Source organism: Bemisia tabaci, chromosome 4 (genome assembly GCF_918797505.1).
Source record: "Bemisia tabaci chromosome 4, PGI_BMITA_v3".
Classification (NCBI taxonomy): domain Eukaryota; kingdom Metazoa; phylum Arthropoda; class Insecta; order Hemiptera; family Aleyrodidae; genus Bemisia; species Bemisia tabaci.
This window is the reverse complement of record NC_092796.1, coordinates 5680382-5699505: the sequence shown is the minus strand read 5'-3', so window position 1 is coordinate 5699505 and position 19124 is coordinate 5680382. Positions and strand designations below refer to the sequence as shown.

General features: G+C 36.8%; 1 protein-coding gene across 1 annotated transcript; it reads left to right on the top strand.

Annotated features, from left to right (window-relative positions):
- The first annotated feature begins 826 nt into the window (after nt 1–826).
- eIF2A (eukaryotic translation initiation factor 2A) lies at nt 827–19124 on the top strand. Its single transcript, XM_019042614.2, has 13 exons — nt 827–977; nt 1814–1958; nt 3492–3610; nt 4793–4892; nt 5571–5749; nt 6252–6340; nt 7025–7175; nt 7940–8110; nt 9188–9362; nt 11272–11435; nt 12354–12449; nt 12951–13192; nt 14282–19124. The coding sequence occupies exons 1-13, from the start codon at nt 947–949 to the stop codon at nt 14408–14410; spliced, it is 1791 nt and encodes a 596-aa protein (XP_018898159.2). The 5' UTR covers nt 827–946; the 3' UTR covers nt 14411–19124.

The window sequence follows — 19124 nt, the reverse complement described above, 5'->3', positions numbered from 1 at the left end:
GGTAGGTTAGAAAACATTTTACAAATTAATAGTTCTCTAAGGGAACGTAAGATTATTTTAAAATGGAACCTGCAAGATTGATCTGAATCCTTCCATCATTTTTCCTACACACCATTGATCATGCATGTCAGCAAACAAGTTTTCTCAAGGTGGATCAAACTTATAAATTTTGTGACGAGAGACACGCAAAAATGACTTGCTAACTATCGCTGAATTTTCTTAGGGAAAGATGGCCATGTCAAGAACTGAAATTTCAAAGTTAATGAGAGCTTATGAAAAACCCCAAATATTTATGAAAGCTTAATGACAATTAACGGTCGATGTTCTTAAGGCACCTACTTTACAAACATCTCATCCATTAGAAAATTCACAGTATGAGTGACATCAGGCCCCAAAAAAATTTTTAAACTCTTTGATAGCCATATAATTTTCAAATTTAAAATACTATAATTGAAAACTTTTTTATAGTGTTTTAATTTTTTTTTTTTTTTTTTTTTTTTTGAGGTAAGTCGAACCAAAAAATTTTCGGTGAAATTCTTCAGGACTCCTCATATTAGATCTTGGAAGGTTTTTCTGCCTCCTCTGATTGTACGAGTGGTTTACTGCTCAGGTCTTGTCATCATTACTCATATGATATCATTATGAAATTCGATGCTGCATAGAGTTGCGTGTAAAAAACGTTCATTAATTTTTACTGCCTCAAAACTAACTATCTTTCTCTCCAGTTGTCTCAAAATGTGTGACATATTACAGCAGTAGGCATGAAATGAATGAAGGAGGAAACCCTCAGTCCTCAGTAGGATAAGAACAGGAAACCGGATACTGATAACGCAAGTGATATCCGGTACTTACTTCGAGAGACTTTTATTTACTTTCACTTTAGGTTTGGCAACACTGGACTGCGAGTGAGATATATAGATATATTAGTGCAAGTGCTCATCGAATCATGGCGACGTCGAAAATCCCATGCCTTGCAGGTAAATTTGATGGAATAGAAATTTTTCACTTTTATTTTCGTACCGATTCCAGCCTGAGATGCTGTAAATGATTTGCAGTTAAGAAAGTGTTGCTTTCATCAACGAAATGACCAAATTCGGTGGTCCCCCGCGACTAGCTTTTGCCAACAGATTAGCACCATATGAGTCTCTGCTGCCCTATTTCTGGTCAGAATGTCCAAGTTTGACATCTTCTGGGTGCTTGGTCGCAAGGACTTTACACCGGCTAATTTTGATTCTTCTGAAAGTGGGTTTTATCGCTTGAACGCCGCAGGGCTGTTCCTACACCCTAACCTAACCTCATCAGCATTACCTCACCCTCCCTCTCTCAGTTAGGGACTAAATTACTCATCATGTCCGTTTATCTTATTCGAATTCCAGGGCTATATTAAGCCAAGAAATCCTTTCATTTCATGAAGCTACACCACAGACCAGTTCATCCTTAGAATTAACCATTGTTGTGAATAATGAATGCGCAGCATATGCCTTTTGAGCGCACTGCTCCATCAGCAGTCGTCCTGCTCTCTTATGTTAGTATGGCTCATTTAACAAGATTTATGAACCATCACTTTAGTTCTTATAGGTTTGTTCTCCTAAGGTACCCATTTTCATATTGCATAAAATGTGTCGAATCGCATCAGCCCGAGGCGAGAAGACTTGATAATTTTGAGTTTTCGTTCGCAAGTTAGTGTTTTATTCATGAGAGGAGCGTTTGATTGTCGCCAGTATTCATAGCTGCCTGATGTCACTTTCAAACCCTCTGTTACTCTCAAAACTCATCTTCTTTCCTTAATTTAATTTCTGTTTTTTTCTTGCAGTGCGAGGCTCAACTGGTATATCAATCAACCAGGGCCCACCCAACTATGAACTGGTACCTGGATTCTCGAGGGTGGAGAGCAAATCATGCAAGGCCATGTTGTTCAGTCCAGCAGGAAAGTACTTCGCCTGGGTCGGGACCTCAGGGTAAGTTGCTACTAGAAAAGAACCCTGCACTCCAAAGGGGGCTTACTAGCTCTCAGTCTATTTTGATGAAACTTTAACCCATTCGCCTCTTTTGATGAGTATACTCGTCAGCGTGCATGGGGGACATATCTCAGTTGACAAGTTAATTCGCGGCATCTATCGGCGTTGCTATGCAATTTTTTTGGCAGTGTTTTTTCACTTTTCCGATGGATGGCATCTCAAGCGTCGCAACGCTGGGACCAATTAACGCCGATGCGAATTAACTCGTCAGCTGAGATTATCCCCTAGGCGCCCGGTGACAAGGAAACTCTTCACATGAGGCAAATGGGTTAATGGGTTATCCAGATAAGTTCAGCATTAGGGCAAAGCCCAAAAATTTGGTGATCCAGTCTGGTTGAAGCCGAAATTTTCACGATTGAATATGCGTTTTTATGAAGGAGTGGAAAAGCTAAATTAAGAAGGTTGGCAGGAAATAGGAGGATTGAGAATAACGTGCGGTGAAAGGTTTCATTCCCTTTTCATTCCAAGATAAAGAAGCATACCTACAAGTTCTGATTAAAGACTAATCAGAATTGACAGACACGGGGGAAAGAAAGGGTAACAGCCAAGCTCATGAGCACCTAATTGCCCATGAAGCAAGTGGTCTAGGCAAGAAAGCAAAACAAGTAACTTACTCGGTCTTATATATTTTGGTTCGTACTTGATGGAACCACCAAATTTTTTCGCTTTGACCAAATAATGAACTTAATTACATCCTTCTAAGGTTTCATCAAAATGTGCCAAAAGCTGGGTTTTATGTTGTCAGGAAAATCTGGAAATTTAGGGCAACACGGAAAAGTCAGGGTGCATTGCACGCAACACTCAGCAGGATGCAGCATAATTGAATAGAAAAAATCCAAGCGAAAAATTTGTGCAAAGGTTTGGGGAAGACAGGAAATTAATCAATTTTAAAGTCAGGAGCGAGCAAGAAAAGTCAGGGCATCGAATAATGAAGAAATTATGGAAACCCTGGAGAAGTCCATCGAGCCCTCTTTATTATGCAGGGTTCTTTTTACAAAACGCAGACTGCAAAAACTTTTTGACCAGACGCATCACAAAATAGTAAAACATGTTCGTGTTAATGCGGAATCTTGGATAACTTTACGTGAAGAGCCAAAAAAAAAAAAATAATAATTTCAGGTATTCTCACTGTTACAGCATTTTTGAAAGTAACTGAAAATGATGTTACTGTACCCATGTATGTAGTAACTCCCTCACACAAGCTTCAGCTTTAAGGTAATGAATTACTATGATTTTAAATGCGCATTTCTCAAATTAATTTTACCAGGAAAAAAAAAGAAAAAAATTGGCAAGTTAATTAAATTTGAATGAAGTCTAGCAACATGTCCCCCCCCCCCCCTCAATCAAATCAAACGTCATAATTGATGGGTCTGTTTCATTTTCAGCATTGGTGACCATTCATAGGAAGAAAATTCTGTCAGTTCTGGAATATGTTTTATTTGATTAAATTAATTGGTGGTATGTTGTTATTAGGATCACGATTGTGAACACTGCAACATGGGGAGTTGTCGCAGAGATTCCAAAACCCAAGACGCAGTTCTTTAAGTTTTCGCCCAAGGAAACTTATTTAATGTCATGGGAACCTTTTGCAGGTAAGTTTTTAAACTTGACGAATCATTAACTTTCTTCTGGTACATAACCGTTTTCAGTTCATAGAGCGAAGAATTGTAGCTTGTAACCCTCACTTACTTAATAATGAAACCCAGAATCTCGATTTGAGGAAGTAAGGAAGGATATAGCGCTGTCGATTACAGATAGTCCAAGACAAGAGAAACCTGAAAGAATTGGAATAATACACACTATTTGGCAGGATCTGAGTGTCTCACTTCTCATCACCTGTCACATCCTAGACTTGTCACGCAGGAGGCTTCAGCCCTCCATACTTGACAAGTGCGAATTGAACTGATTTTTTTCTTGAGGACCCAAGCGCCAAAATTCGATTTTCAAGAAAAACAGAAGAAAGCATGCCTTTTAAGTTGTATTCAATCTTCTGAGCACAGTTTTAGTTGATGTTCTTCAAACCTGTACACTTTTTTGGACTCGGAAGATTGAGCGCATGTTAAATGGCACAGTTTTTCCTGTTTCTCTTGAAACTTAGTATTGGCGCTTGGACTTTAAAGAAAAATATCGGTTCAATTTCCCCAGTGCTAGAACAAAGAACCATTCTACAGGTGAGCGCTGACGTAAGATTGATGTCCAACCCTTTGTGCAGTAAAGGATTGACTTAGTGAGTGTACATGTACCAAGGGTTGGACAGCTATTTCGTCCCCACTTAGTGCATACAATTCTGATTTATTAAGGCTCCTATCTCTAACAGACAATAATACCATTCACTGCAAAAGCAGTCGCAATGACCATGTTTTTGTTGATAGTCCTAGGCTGGAGCAGTCATGACCGGAGTTTTGAATGTTGTGTTTTCATTGCATTTCTGTCCGATAGAGGCGCTGTCCGTTGGTCCGCGAAGGAACTAATTTTGTACCTAACTGTTAGGAAGCGCTGCCTACGAACGGCAGAAACCGTAGTTTGAAGAATTAGAATCTCCACTTTTTTGCTGGGTTTTCCAGCTCAACAGGAACATCATGGCAAAATAACGTTGGCAGTGCCAGAGTTAGATTTCATTTTACAACATTTAAATCACATCAACTTTTCACTACAAGTCATCTTATCAGCTTAGCTTTATTTCATTTGAGAAATAATTCCTTCCCCTCCTATAAATATAATCTCGCATGAGCTCGTTGACTCTACCAACTCACATGGCTCTTGATTTATTGCAGTGTCAGCAGCAAACCCAGAGGGATCTCCTAACTTAAGTATATGGCGGTCTGAAACTGGAGAACTGGTGAAGGCTTTCGTTCATAAAAAGCATACAGCATGGTGAGTGTTGGCTCCTTTGACTCTAGGTGCTGTAAAATAACAGCATTCAGCAAAATAATGAGTTTAGAAAACAAAAAGCAGGGTGTTGAGCGTCAGGATTTTCCCGATCAGGATTTGAGGTCAATTGAGCTATTGAGCTATTTTTAAGTTACATTCACCGTTCAACTTAATTCTTGAGTTCTGCTTTAAGATGCAGAAATTTTAATTTTTTCTGCAAAAAATCAGGATTTCCCAAAATGAAAAAAACTAGACACCCTGGGGAGGAAAGAAAGGCGTGAAAAAGCTTTAAATCCATCATATCAATTTATAGGCACATATGTCAACGTCCAGGAGTGCCCCATGAATCTGCTATGCAAAGCAGTCAGTCCATGCGTTGAAGAGTCTATGTTTTGTTACAATATGCGTTTTCTGAACCCTTGTATCTACACCTCTCCTTTAGAAATGTGTTGCTAGGTATAATCAACATTTGTTGCCACATACTAACCTCCAAGTATTTTATCTGTGCACTCAGGAATAAAATTGAACCTGTCTCTACGTTGCAATAAACATCTCATTTCAAACCTAATTTTTGTAAGGTATTCGTATGCCTTTTTTAATCTTTTCTCGGAATCAGCAGACTCTTTCAAGATTACAAACAGTTAAGTATTTTAAGACTTCTTTGTTTTAAAAAATTTTCAGGGATCCGCAGTGGAGTTCTGATGAGCACTTGTGCGCAAGACTGATTAACGGTGCTGAGCTGGCCGTTTATGAAGACTCTAATTTTGATGAGATCAAAGTGAAATCAAAATCTCTTAAAGTAGCTAATTTTGCACTATCTCCAGGGAAAGCACCTCATCACTTTGTTTTTTATTTACCAGGTAACTCATTTCAAACTTCAATCAACAGGTTTCTTCAAGAAAGTAAACTATGTATGTCGCGTGAGTTATGCCTCTTGAATGTAAATCAAGCAATCTGATAATGATAAATAACCTGGCGTACTTAATTAAAGTTAAGAGATTTAAAGAGAAATGTAATCTAAACTTTTACTCATCTTCTGTAAGAACAAGATGATTTAGCCGCGCAGAAAGTTGCTGCTAAGTTTGCAGGATACGACAGTGGATCTGCCACAAGTTTGCAATCTATTTGTTCAGCCAAATTTTAAATTTTTTCATCTACCTATTTAGTTAAACTATGCCATCCCTCCATTCTTCTTTTTGAGCTGAGGTTACGATTTCTGATGATCTGCCATTGATTTCTTCACCCAATGTATGACTTGCCATCATGGAAAATGTTTGTGTTGACTCTCATATTTTTACCCTATCCCATCTCATTGGAACAATTCCGTTTTCATCCTCATTTTTGTTTCTTATTGGGTTTCAGCACCGGCAGGTCAACCTTCTGTTTGTCGTTTATACCAATATCCCAATTTTGATTTAAGTGGATCTTTGGCACAAAAAACGTTTTTCCAAGTAAGTATATTATCAAACATTGCTGTGATGAAACTGCCGTAGTGTTGTTTGGGGCAGTTCATAAAATATATAACACTCCGGAGAGAGGTGGGCCGAAGGGAGTGTCAAGCCATTTTGGTTTTACAGGTTAAAGAATAGGGACTTATGTCACCAAAGTGATACAAGGGGAGGGGGTTCAAAAAATAAAAAAATTAGTATTGCATATGTTATGAACATCTCCTTTGCTACAAATAAAGAACAGTGCATGTTTGAATAGAAACTCAAAGTAAGGAATTAGTTGAATAGCTTGGCAGAAATTACAGAACTCTCATTGGAGGTGTTAGAATGCCATAAATTTGACTTATCAAGAATATCTGTGTGGTCCTTCTTGACTTACTGATGCAGCTGTTCAAATCTATAAGATACCTAAGTGTCAGTTGAGCTTGCATCAAAAATAGGCAAGGGTTTTTAAGCATTCAAAATTCTAAATTGAGCCTTGTTTTTTTTTTGTTAACGTCATAAGAGGTCAGGCCTCAATTTTGAAAAAGTGAAAGAAAAAAAATTCTGCTTTTATGTAAAAGATTCAAGGAGTTTCACTATCTTTAGAACTGTGATGAATGAAAGAAATTTTTAACTACGGAACAACGTAATGGTAACATTTTAACTGTATTTTAATATTTTAACTGATGGTGATTTTCTTTCCAGGCTGATAAAGTAGATTTTTTCTGGAATTCCACCGGTAAAGAAGTCCTGATCCTCACTTCCACAGAAGTAGACAAAACTGGTGCTTCGTATTATGGGAAGCAGGGCCTGTTCCTATTGAGCATCAAAGGAGATAGTGCGATGGTGTTAACAAGTAAGCTTCAAACCTAATTCATTTTGACAGCTGACTGGTGAGGTATCATGTTTTTAAGAATTAAAAGTTATCCACATACTCTCAAATGGGTCACACTGAAGGAGAAACGGAAAAATGACTTTTCTTCATCGGGCAGAGTTCCGAATGGAGAGAAAATAAAATGTAAGCTACGCAGAACGAAAAATTTAAAAGTAAACTTTGAATTTCAAATCTGGTTCAAAAAGTCAAAGCTATTTATACACAATTGAATTAATCATTCTCCAAAAGACTTAAGCGCCAAAGAATCGGAAATTGAGTTTTTGGTGTTTCCGTATTGCTTGGGCTTACTTAGATAAATCTTGTAAACCAATTACAAGATGCTGATTTGTATGATCGAAAAAACATCGAAAAAGTCCAGGCAGTCTCAAGTGCCAAAGCAATGTATCGCACTCACTTATCTTGATTTCATCAGATTTGAATCCCTCAGGCAGTTATCTTGAATTGCGAAAAGAGGGTGTTTTTCTCTTTTCATTTAGGATTAGTTTGAAAGTCAGGGTCCTCAAGAACTTGTGCCTGCTTAGATCTGGCAGAAATCAAATCCTCCTCCCCCTCCCCCCTCAAATTTTGTTTTGCTATAAATACTTTGGTTTTAACAATTACCCAGGAAAGAATCAACAAAATCTGTCAACGGAAGATTAAAATGATGCACCTGAAAAATTGCTCCTTCTCTTGTAACAATTAACTTAAAGTAAGCAGCACAGTTAACATTCTTTTCTTGATTACAGATGCTACCGGACCAGTTTACAGTGTTGCCTGGAATCCTCTCGGCCATGAATTTTGTGTCATCTATGGGTTAATGCCTTCCAAGGCAACTATGTTCAACACCAAGGCTGAACCTGTCTTCGAGTTTGGTGAATCACCAAGGAATGCGGTTCATTTTAATCCACTCGGAAATAATATCCTTTTCAATCAATTTTGGTCACGACGTGTTTTTTCTCAGCCTGCAGTCTCCCAACGCACCTCCTCTCACATTACCTCCGTACCGATTGTTGTCCAGAGCAAAGTTCCTCGAATCTTATCCTGCTATAATTAAAGGGGCAACCAACTACACAGTGGAAGAACGTAGGGTTTTAATTAATTTAAGCTTGATTTTGGATAAAAAAATACAGATGATGATGCTCGATGAAAGTACAAAAGGGCTGGACATCCCAATCAAACAGTAAAGTATGACAAATTTCCCAAAGCATGGGTTTGACAAGGCTGAAATTGCGGAAATGAATACAATTTGGGTGTTTTTGCTCAGTCACATGACCATTCTCTGCCGTGACGAAAGTTGAAGTAAATTAATTAAAGTAAGAAAATTAGCATGACAGTGACTAAAAAGAATTAGTGAGTTAGCACTAATTACACTTTAGAAGTGGAGGGGTTCAATACTAGGCTTTCAGCCCCTTATGCCACATAATCATTTATCCTAAAATTTGAAAAAAAAAAAAAAAATGTATCCAGGCAAATTAAGGAAGAAGCAATGTTTGTGCAAAAATTTTGTGTTTAGACTATAAGCTCAATGCATCCTCGCAGTCCATATCAAAGTGAGAAACCACGTATCTCTATTGCGATGTTAAAATATTTCTACTCCTATGTATTTTATTTCTTTGGAGAGATCAAAACCAACTTTATGTAGTGAAATTTATTCAGAATGTTCTACTAATAGAACAGAAAACTCAAGGAAATTTCCCAGAAAATACGGTGATTTGTCTTTCCAAGAAAAAGGAAATATGGCAGGAAGGCTGCAACACCGCAGACAGAGATACATGGTCTCGCACTTAGTGCGAACTTTGATGTATACTGTGATGATGATAGCTGTTTCACTAACAAATTTCTATGAACTCAATGCTGTTTAGACAGCACTCTCTCAATTCACCGAAAGGAAACTTTCTCACGAAACTTCCGACAATAATTTTTATTCAATCTAAAATAATTACTCAATTTTGAATGAACATTTGTTTAAGTGTTTCTCCTTGACTACTGTGTACTAGTTTTATTAGGAGGTTTTGGAAATCTGCCGGGGATGGTGGAAACTTGGGATGTCAAGAGTCACAAACTGATAGCAAAGTCTGATGCACCAGATACCACTTTACTGCATTGGTCACCAGATGGAGTTCACTATATGACAGCCACCACTGCACCTAGACTCCGAGTAAACAATGGGTACGCTTTCTTAACAAAAAATCAACTCAAATATTACAATTGAGGACACCGCACCAAGAACAGCCTATAGGCGTATAGGTCATTATTTCGCCCATCTGCTTTTCGGATTCTACGTACCCTGGACTATGCTGTGGTAGCGATAGAATATAGATAGGTAACGGCTCGAGGTCGAAAAACCTTTTTTTCCCGAGCTAAGTCAGGCCTCTGGATCGATGGGTGCAAGAACGACCTATACGCTCGGCCTTATCATTCTCGGTTCGCAGGCATCGACGCGGCGATAGTGATGGCTCGATTTTTTTATCTCATTTTATAAAGGTTTGTTTTTATTTCAGAAGAACGAGCTATTGAAATAATGTATTCTCCTCTCAAACTATCCATTCCTCCAAAAATGTGTACTTCGCATATTGCCACCAAAATGACTGTTGGGCGTAATAGGGGCCTATAAACTTAAAGGCCTATAAGGTGCTAGTTACCCCTTTCTTTACTCACTATCGATATTCTTTCATTTTGCGTTAATCATGCGTGATTAAAATTATTTATACTTCATATTGCCACCAAAATGACTGTTGAATGTAATAATGGCCTATAAACCGCTTTTTTAAATTAATTGTAAATATATTAGAGTGTCAACCCAAAATGTATCGCAAAATCTACCCGGTATCCTTCAATAGAAGGGTTCGGTCACCCAAAAACACCAAAACAGGGTACCTGCATAGAAAAGTCTGCGCAGTACATCAAAAACAAAACTTTAAATGCGTTTTTCTCAAAACCGGGTTTCCAGTTATAGGCTGTTCTTGGTGGGGTGTCCTCAATTCATGGCAAGAATGTTGTAACCTTATCTAGGGTTTTAATTCTTGACAAAATGTTGCATTAGGAGAAAACCAGTTTTTATGCAGCCTTCTTATTTTTTCAATGACCTCAAACTCTCTGCTCATAATCGCATATGACTTCTACGATTATCTAATTGTAATGGAAGTAATTTGATAACTTCTGGTAGGAATTTTAACGCAATGCCCGTCCTCTTTTAAACATCATTTTCTATAATTCCTCATCCTAAAAATTGTGACATGAAAAAACCTAGAGGCTTGCTGTGATTTACACTGTTTTCTGAGTGTATATAAGTAAACCATCTGGGGAACTGATACAAATTTTCCTCATGTACGATTACAATTGAGGCACTGGATTCAAAAAGGGCACTTCTCGGTTGCAGTGTTTCAGAGTCCCCTCTAATATGTCATTCATTGTAAGGAAAGTGAATGCATCCATTCACTAAAAATTTTACTGAATATTCCTTATGATTCTAAAATTTTCTATGGAAAGAATGCTGGAAAAATCACACATTAAATTCCTCTTCAAGGGATTAATTAGCAACAGCGATTCTGAAACACCGCAATCGAGAAGTGACCTTTTCCCATCCAGTGCCTCAATTTATTTAAGGCCTTTATTTTGGCAAAACCATAAAATGAGGAGAAATCAAATGCTTAAAAACGATTGAAATCCAATGTCGGGATTAGCTTCCCAGATTGCCTGTTTATTAGGGTTTGGTTTTCTTACGTCTCTTCCTGGGCAAACCTGGTCATAGGTGACAAAGTAAAATTGCTTGGGTCACAGGAATTACTGTGAAGCGTGTCATTAAGTGTGCATTGAAAAGTGAATTTCAGACTTTTTTGATGTTTTAGGAAGTCTATTCACTTCCTTTTTATGTGTATCAGACACATGTCAAGCAAAACCAAAGTAAGAAGTATATGTAAATATTTTCTGAATCCCCATTTTTTCAGTAACTGAATCAAAGCTAAGACTATTGACATAACGTAGAAAGAGCTCTTTCATTAATGGAAATAATTTAATCATCATGTTTATCGTTCATCCAGCTTATTTTAAATGACATTTTTGTGGTTTGCTCTGACAGTTTTAGGATATGGCATTATAGCGGTGCTCTTCTGTATGAACGTCCTTGGAATAAACAAGAAGAATTATGGGATGTGCAGTGGCAATCTTTCCCAGTAGGAACATTTAAAACAGCCCCTGTTAGTTATAAAGCTGTTGAAGGCATCAAATCAAGTCAACCTACTGGTAATTTTCTTTGGTTCCTCAGAATCTATTCAACAATGAGAGAAATTCAATTTGTAAGAGAAATCAGAGAAGAAATCATCGTTTTAACATTATTATCCTATTTTTTTTTTTTCAAACTCTCTCGATTTTCTGACATATTTTCTCATTTTTTTTTTTTAAACTCCCAAATCTTCTCAATCTCCTATCTCCAGAAAAATGTGGGAATTTTTTAAATGTCTGAAAAGCGGCTGTCTCTAAATTACGTAAAGCCTTTGCAGTTTTTTGACCCCCCCCCCCCCCCCCCAGGGTAAAGCTTCTTAACGCTGTGCTAGACGCCCCTCCCCCTCTCCTAAGAAATTACATAATGCTTGCCCGGACTCCATTTCATAAAAGAATAATCGAAATATCACCTTACATTTACTGAATGGATTGGCGATTCTATTTAGTGAGGAAAAGTGAAAGTATAGCAGAGAATACTTTCGAGATTCTCTAAAACTTTCAAAGACGGCTAACTTATTTTGTTGCGAAGCTTCCTGGAATCACATGTTTAGATAAGTTACAAACTACTTGGTTGTTTGTATTTGCTACCTTATTCAAATTTAGAAACAAAGAGTATATTTTCTTGTGAAAGGTCACTTAATACTAATAAAAAAAAAAAGAAGCCTCCTGGAATCTTCTCAGGAAAATTTCCTCAAAATTTTTCAAGCCTAACAACTTCCTGTACCTTAAAGAATGTTTCAATATTCCAATTGTATCAGATTTCTAGCACTGAGCCAAGAGGTGAATCAGTCGTAATATTTGAGTAGAGAATCTTCATTTCTTGTCCAAAGTTTTTCCTGGGAGCTTTCAGTTTACCTGGAGTCCATATTTTCAAACAGTTTTTCAAACAATTAATATGAAATGACTGGTATATTGATGACTTTTTCCCATTAATTTCAGCCTCTAAACAAGTGTATGTACCCCCATCAGCCAGAAATAGAGCTGCCGATGGTGCTAAAATTGGATTCGGAGCAGTCAAAAGTGTAGAGCCTAGTGGTGAGTCATTTCTAAACACTCTCACCTTTTTTCTGATTTGCCCACTCACATTCTTTCAGAAGTTAGATGGCAATTTAGCATTTTTTTAGCCAGAAATTTTTCTCAGTCAAACTTTAATAGCTCAACCGTGAAAGGAAACAAAAAGAAAATTTTAGTTATGTAGGATTTCAGCTTATTGAGGTTTTGAGTTTTGAAGGTCCGGATGAGGGAAACCTAAACTTTTTACAGTTATTGAGGAATCAAAATGAATTATGACGAAACATTTATAGTAGAAACTTGACCAGTCGATGAGTATGCAAAATTAAAAGTTTATAAGGTGAAAACCTTCAAGGTCCTGGTTTGGAACCATTATTAAACAAGAATTGGGCATCTCGCCCAGGTATCAAAGTTTTGGAGTTCTCGAGCTTTAAGTGAAGTGATTTGAATCAGTCATCTCGTTCTCTCGTTTTTTCTTTTTGCCTTTTATTATTTATTTATTTGTATTCACTCATGTTTTCACAGCAAGTGCAATTAAAAATAAAAAGAAGAAGGAATCCAAGAAAAATGCCAAACAACGCCAGTTAGAGCAACAAACTGTTGAAATCAGCACGCCTTTAACACCTGCCAACAAATCGAACAAGAAACCTGCGGCTGCCACCGCACTCTCAACTTCTAATAGCCATGCCAGCAATGGGAATCATGATGCTTACATCACTGACTCTGATGATCCGGAAAAAGTCAAGAAAATCAAGAAAGTCAAAAACGTAAGTTAAGTCGTATTTTGTTTGAAACAACAAATTGTTTCTTTTTTTTCTTGTTTCTCTTGCGTGATTCTGAACAGGAAAGTGATTCGGAAGTGAGTGAGGTTAAAATTCTGGATGGCTTGAAATGTTTAGCCAAAAGGCACTTTCTGCACCCATGTGGAGCAAACGTAAGGTAAATCTTGAGCAAGAAAGCAATTCTCCATAGAGATCCATGAAGATCCATATCCAGTAAATAAACATTCAAAAGATTGATTGGATATTCTTTTGATGAACAATATTTCACCGATCAAAGCAAATGGCAAAGGACCATGCACTCTACCCAAAATTCGGCCCTGGCTAAATTTTAATACTAATCTGTAGAATGTTCTTCACAACCTTTTGAGCTAAATTAGCTTTTACAATCAAACACTCTGTGTCTCAATCTTGAGGAATACAGGGCTGAAAAGTAAATTATCAGCCTTTTTTTACACATATCTAATACAGATTCGCGGCTGTGACTATGTCTGTGTGGATACTGCACTGCGGACATTATCATTTGTAGGAATTTGGTTCTTTTTGTCCCTTTTATCCGCTACTTTTGCAAGAAAACAAAAGCTCTCTTTGAGCACCAACAAGGTGTTTGGAGATTTTAAAAGTACTGAAAGAAGCCCTGTTTTTCTTGAGATTTACTCATTGAAAGTTTGATTTTTGGAGCTCATTGTGCACAGGAAACTATAAGGAACATCAAATAAAATAATATCCAAAGTTAACCGGTGCCAAATTTCTTGGTTTTTGTGTGGATGGGTCTCTCACAGAAATCAGGATTAATGATCCGCTTATTCTCGAAAGTATTTTTTTTTTCTCATTTTAATTGATAAAAATTATAGACATACTTAGTTTTATTCTTTCCAAAAAAAAATCAGTACATACCAGTCATGATCAGTCTTCGAATCTAAAACCTTCTTTTGTTAATAATATTCTCTCTCTCTGCTACTTTGCTCTTGATCATGGTGATTCAAACTTCTCTGGCAGCGTTGATTTAAAAAAATGTGTCACAACTAATGATGCATCCATGCAGTGGAATAATTAAACCTGTTTCCTTTGTTTCAGAAATTGGGCCAAATCACGAAACTGAAAGAACTGCAATCAGAGGGCCAGCTTATGAACCCCAACCAATTAGACAAAATCAACAAAGAAAATGATCTCATCAAAGAACTGGAAAATTTAGTTGCATCGTGATGAACTAACCCAATCAGGTTCGTTCCAATCCGCCCGAGCCTGGTTGCCTGGTTGTCCCCAAGAACGGATAACGAGAACGCCAGATTTTACAAATCAGCCAGACAGCCTTGCTCATCCAGTCAAAAGTGCTCCTTGTTTAAGTGTGAAATAGTGTCAAAAGTGTGTTCTGCAGAGAAAGCAATTGTTTGTGTGTGGTTATTGCGCAACCAGCGTTCCATGTCCCCTGTATTACCTCCCTGTATGGCTATGTGTGTGCGCCTGTGATAATGATTACGAATTCTGCGGAAATTAAAATTGCGAATGTGTGTTTGTCACCAGAGAAACCTCAAGTGATCCCTCACATCATAGCTTGCAGCATTTGCTCATTCTTAAATGTAAAAGAAACTAAGGCCTCCTCCTCCCCCCTCCCCTGCAAATTGGCTTTGTTGAACGTGGACCGAGATTGATTCTTAGTATGTCCACAGATGTAATTTTAAGTTGATATTTCATTAGAACTTGAATTAATTTTCATTCTAATTGTAATAAATCCTTTTTTTTTGTATTTTTCATGTACATCTTTGCTGCCTATACTCTCGCACATAATTTTCAAGAAGGCCACATAATGCCAAATTGGCATCATTGAAAATGACAGTAAAATAGCTTTGCATACCTACGATGAAGTAGTCAGCAAATTGAGAGTTTAATCATAGAATAAATAGACTACGTCAACAGAAGTGAAAGCCACCGCCATTTTTATGTCATCGAAGCGAAACTGAGTCAATAAGTACCGTTCACGTCTGCGGCATGTTGACGTTCTGGAGAGGCCGATTGATAACAGATACTGACGGTTTTAGGAATTAGAGGAGATTTTTTTACACTTGTTGACTGTTATTCTGGAGAAGTATTGTAGAGTTGCTTAAAATTATATGTTTCTTTCCAACTGTATAATTTTAGGTCAACCTCAAATCAGGTTTCAGTAAGTTCGAAGATTGACCAAGCCCGGAAAGAAAAATGTTAACATAGGTTCTTACGGAGCTTTCGCTTCTGTTGGCGTAGTCTATTTATTCTATGATTTAATAGCTGAGTTGTATCAACGACTACTCTTGTCGAAACTTAACCTAAAACTATGATTTATTTGCATCTGTTCAAAACAGTGGGTGTCTAAATACCTCCCTTTTCAGTATGGTATGTCAACTGTCATGTCAGGTTTAATAGCTCACCCAATTTTCTTTCTCTTTTTTTTTTTATTATTGAGTACCAAGAAAATGTAATGGTTTTACTGCTTAAGCACAAACACAAGACTAATAGCAGTAGCACATTCTTGGAATACAGAATTAGCCCCCATTATTCCTAAGTAATTTCAGTTGGTAGGACGATTTTTCATTGTATAATCTTTGTGGAGGCATTAAGTCTAGCCTGGCAGTTGACATGTTAGTAGGATCCCAAGAAAAGGAAATCGGAGACTAAATGGTTACACTACCTGCAAAGAAGAAATACGAAGACCTCAATTTATTTGATCGCCATTTAATGGATCGATCTTCCAGTCCCTTCAAGGGCTTCAAGCTCATTCAAATTAACAGATTCCGTAATGTAACAGATTGATTCGTCAGTCCTGTGAAATCTGATAAATCTATGTCTTGCTGTAGTTTGCTTCTTATTTTATGTTCGGTGTTGAGACGGAAGTTTGCTCGGGGGATACTGTTGCAAAATTTTTGGAAAAAAAAAGAATCACTGTTAATGTGTACAGTTTGAAAGGCATGTTTTCAAATTTGAGTGAGTGCATTTATTTAAATTTTGACTGTGTTATTAAGGAATAAATATTAATTCGCAAGTGAACGATTCATTTTACCGCCACCATAATATTCTTATTTTTAACTGTATGATGAACAGTATCGTGCAAACTATCTGTTATTCAGACTTTATTTTTTTATTTTTATGATTCATGGTTTTTTAATGGAAGAAAACTTATCAAATGCATGATCCTATTTAAAATATGTGCTAAATTCACTTATGTATATGTATCAGACTTACAGAGTCGTTTGTTAGGGGTATATTTGCGCCCTTGTCAGAGGTCTCTTCACGCCTGTTTGATCATGAGAGCCTAGTCTCTTTGCGCATCTAATTCTCTATTCTGATTTTGTCAATTTTGTAAGGTGCCCTGTAAAATCTTTTTCTTTTAGAATCTTAATTTGTGTACTTTTATATTTTTGCGTTTTTCTCATGTTTTCTGGAGAATCTTAAAGTTAATAGCTGTTCAGACAGCTAATTGTTAATTTTTTGCCATCTCTCTACTCCTGAACATGATGGTTGCATTCAGTTGAAATTTAAGTTTACTTTCTCCTGACACTGTTAAAAATAGTTATCGGTTCGAGATTTTGAAATACATGGAGACATACTAAGAGTTTTTGTTGTGCAACAAACTGACTGAGAAGAGGGGAAGGAAAATTGGAAACAGTTGAACTTGAAAAATGTAGAATCATGACTTCAGAAGTGCTGCTGCTACATATAGCTAGAAAATACCTCCAGTGAGATGGACTTATTCACTTTTCTTGACGTCAGACCAAGATTAACAGTTCTTTACAAATGGTGCTTTCTCTTCATTTCATGTAGCAGCATATGAGCCGTTGTTTGATATTCTTGATGAGAGGATTTTGACTCGGAACGCTTATTTCGAACAGATACTAGGTATCAACAGTGGAACTACAAAATTGCCTTGGTTTGTGGCATCCCAGATTTATGGCTCATTCCCCTCTCTTTATCTCTTTCTTTGCTCGAAATTCTGTGTGATTTTTCTTTACCCTCACTAAAATATGCTCCGAAAATTTCCAAGAAAATGATTCCTGAAAAGCAGAAGGAGAGGTGACATTTTTAAAACACTATAATCGGAGTACATATTTTTATTCATAATATTTGTGTTTTATTGTAGTTCATGGTCGACATTTTCAAGAGAATAGGAGTCAAATTCTTTTTTCAAAGTAATGTTTAAGTACATATGCTCATGATATGTTTCACAATCAGCGGATATTTAATGGTGATTAAAAGCTCAATCAGATTATTTCCTGATTTTTGATAAGAAAGGGGGCCACCGTTCATCAATTACTTAACGCAATTTTTGGATTTTCTAACCCCCCCCCCCCTCTTATCGTTTTTGTGATGCAGGCCCCTATCCTTTAACACTCAAAATCTAAATGTACGCTCTTCGAGGCCTCCCTCCCTCTTAGAGTGTTATGCACTTTATCAATGGCTCTAAGGCTTTATTTTCTCAAGGAAGTTTTTTTAATCTATTTTTTTTAAATATTTCTCACCAGTCATTACCATTATCTGACAGATTTTCATAAAGTCATCATCAATTAGGTTATTGATGTTATCAATCAAACTGATTGTACAGTTGCTTAGAGTCAAAGTACGAGTAATAATGTTGAAGTTACAAGTTTTTGTGTCGGTGAAATTGTATTTCCAGTAAATGAATTGCACAGTCAGTCCTTTGTGTAATATCAGTAATTTTTGTGCCCCGACCAGGATAAGATCAAAATGTACAAAGTGTCTGTCCGTAGCAAATTTTATCGCACTGTATGCTATAAATAACAATCAATTTAGGGAGTTTACAGATATGTCAGGCCAAACTATTAGTGGAGCATAACGTTTGTGATACATAAGAACATTACCCTTTGAAAAACGTCCCCTTTTCACATCTCTGTAAAATGATCTTGTATGTATCTAATGTTTTTTTTTTCTATTGGGAACCTATTTTTGTAAATTACTTTTTCATATCCCCATCCTAAGTAGGGAATCAGATTCTCAATTTCTTACTCTGTTAAGTATATGTCTTTCGTTCATTTTGCAAGTCAACTTGAACGAATGTGTGTATAATCTTTTCAACAAGCAGCTAACAGTATGCACTTGTTGTCAAATTTTCCCCACTTAATGTTTGGAGGTGTTCCTGTTAATATTTCTTTATATTTGTAACATGAATTGTCAAGAAAGTGGAACTTGCAAATTTGTATCAATGTCGATTTCTGGGATAAGGTATGCCATCTCTCATTCACATACTAAGGCCCAAATCTAGCATGTTGCAGCTCTCCCAGCCCCTTTCAAATCTTGGCTGCACAACCTAACAATCAGCAAAATTAAGAAATGTCTATGGACTGATTGAGCCATCCATAGTTCACACAAAGGGAAAGAAAAAATGTGGGCGCAGATCGATATTTCGGTGGAAATATTTATCATTTTCTGTTATGTACGTTATTACTTGTGAAGCAGTAATAACCCAGAGTGTTTTTATAGGCTAATCTCATGTAAAACGTATAATAACATGAAACTTTCCGAAATTCATGCCCTGCAATGAGGTAATCAGAAAAATTGCTGGGTAGAGTTTGTTATTCTCATATTGTGTCAAGATTAGGGAAAGTGTCAAAGGAGTTCTAAATTATCATAAAACCCAGACATCCTCTATTTTATATTCTTGAAGAGATAGCTCTATTTAAACTTATTGTTAGTTTAAATGCATGTTTTGGTTATGAACATTAACTACTAATGGAAGAGAATGCGACTGCCCAAGTTCAATCTTTAACTGATGAACGTCTCCTTATCCCAGATTTCATCATATTTATAATTTATAGTTACGATTACTTCTATGTTTTGATTGATAAGATTGTGACAAGCTGGACTTTTTTGATAACCATAAGTTAAGTTGTTAAACTTAACCGTGTATAAAAATGTTTTATTAGAAGTTAAA

What these genes read in the sequence shown, in the direction of transcription:
- eIF2A (XM_019042614.2), top strand. Translation starts at nt 947, where the DNA reads ATGGCGACGTCGAAAATCCCATGCCTTGCAG. An exon ending in CTTTGTTTTTTATTTACCAG is followed by an intron (nt 5,750 to 6,251) that starts GTAACTCATTTC and finishes ATTGGGTTTCAG; the next exon opens with CACCGGCAGGTCAACCTTCT. An exon ending in TAGTGCGATGGTGTTAACAA is followed by an intron (nt 7,176 to 7,939) that starts GTAAGCTTCAAA and finishes TCTTGATTACAG; the next exon opens with ATGCTACCGGACCAGTTTAC.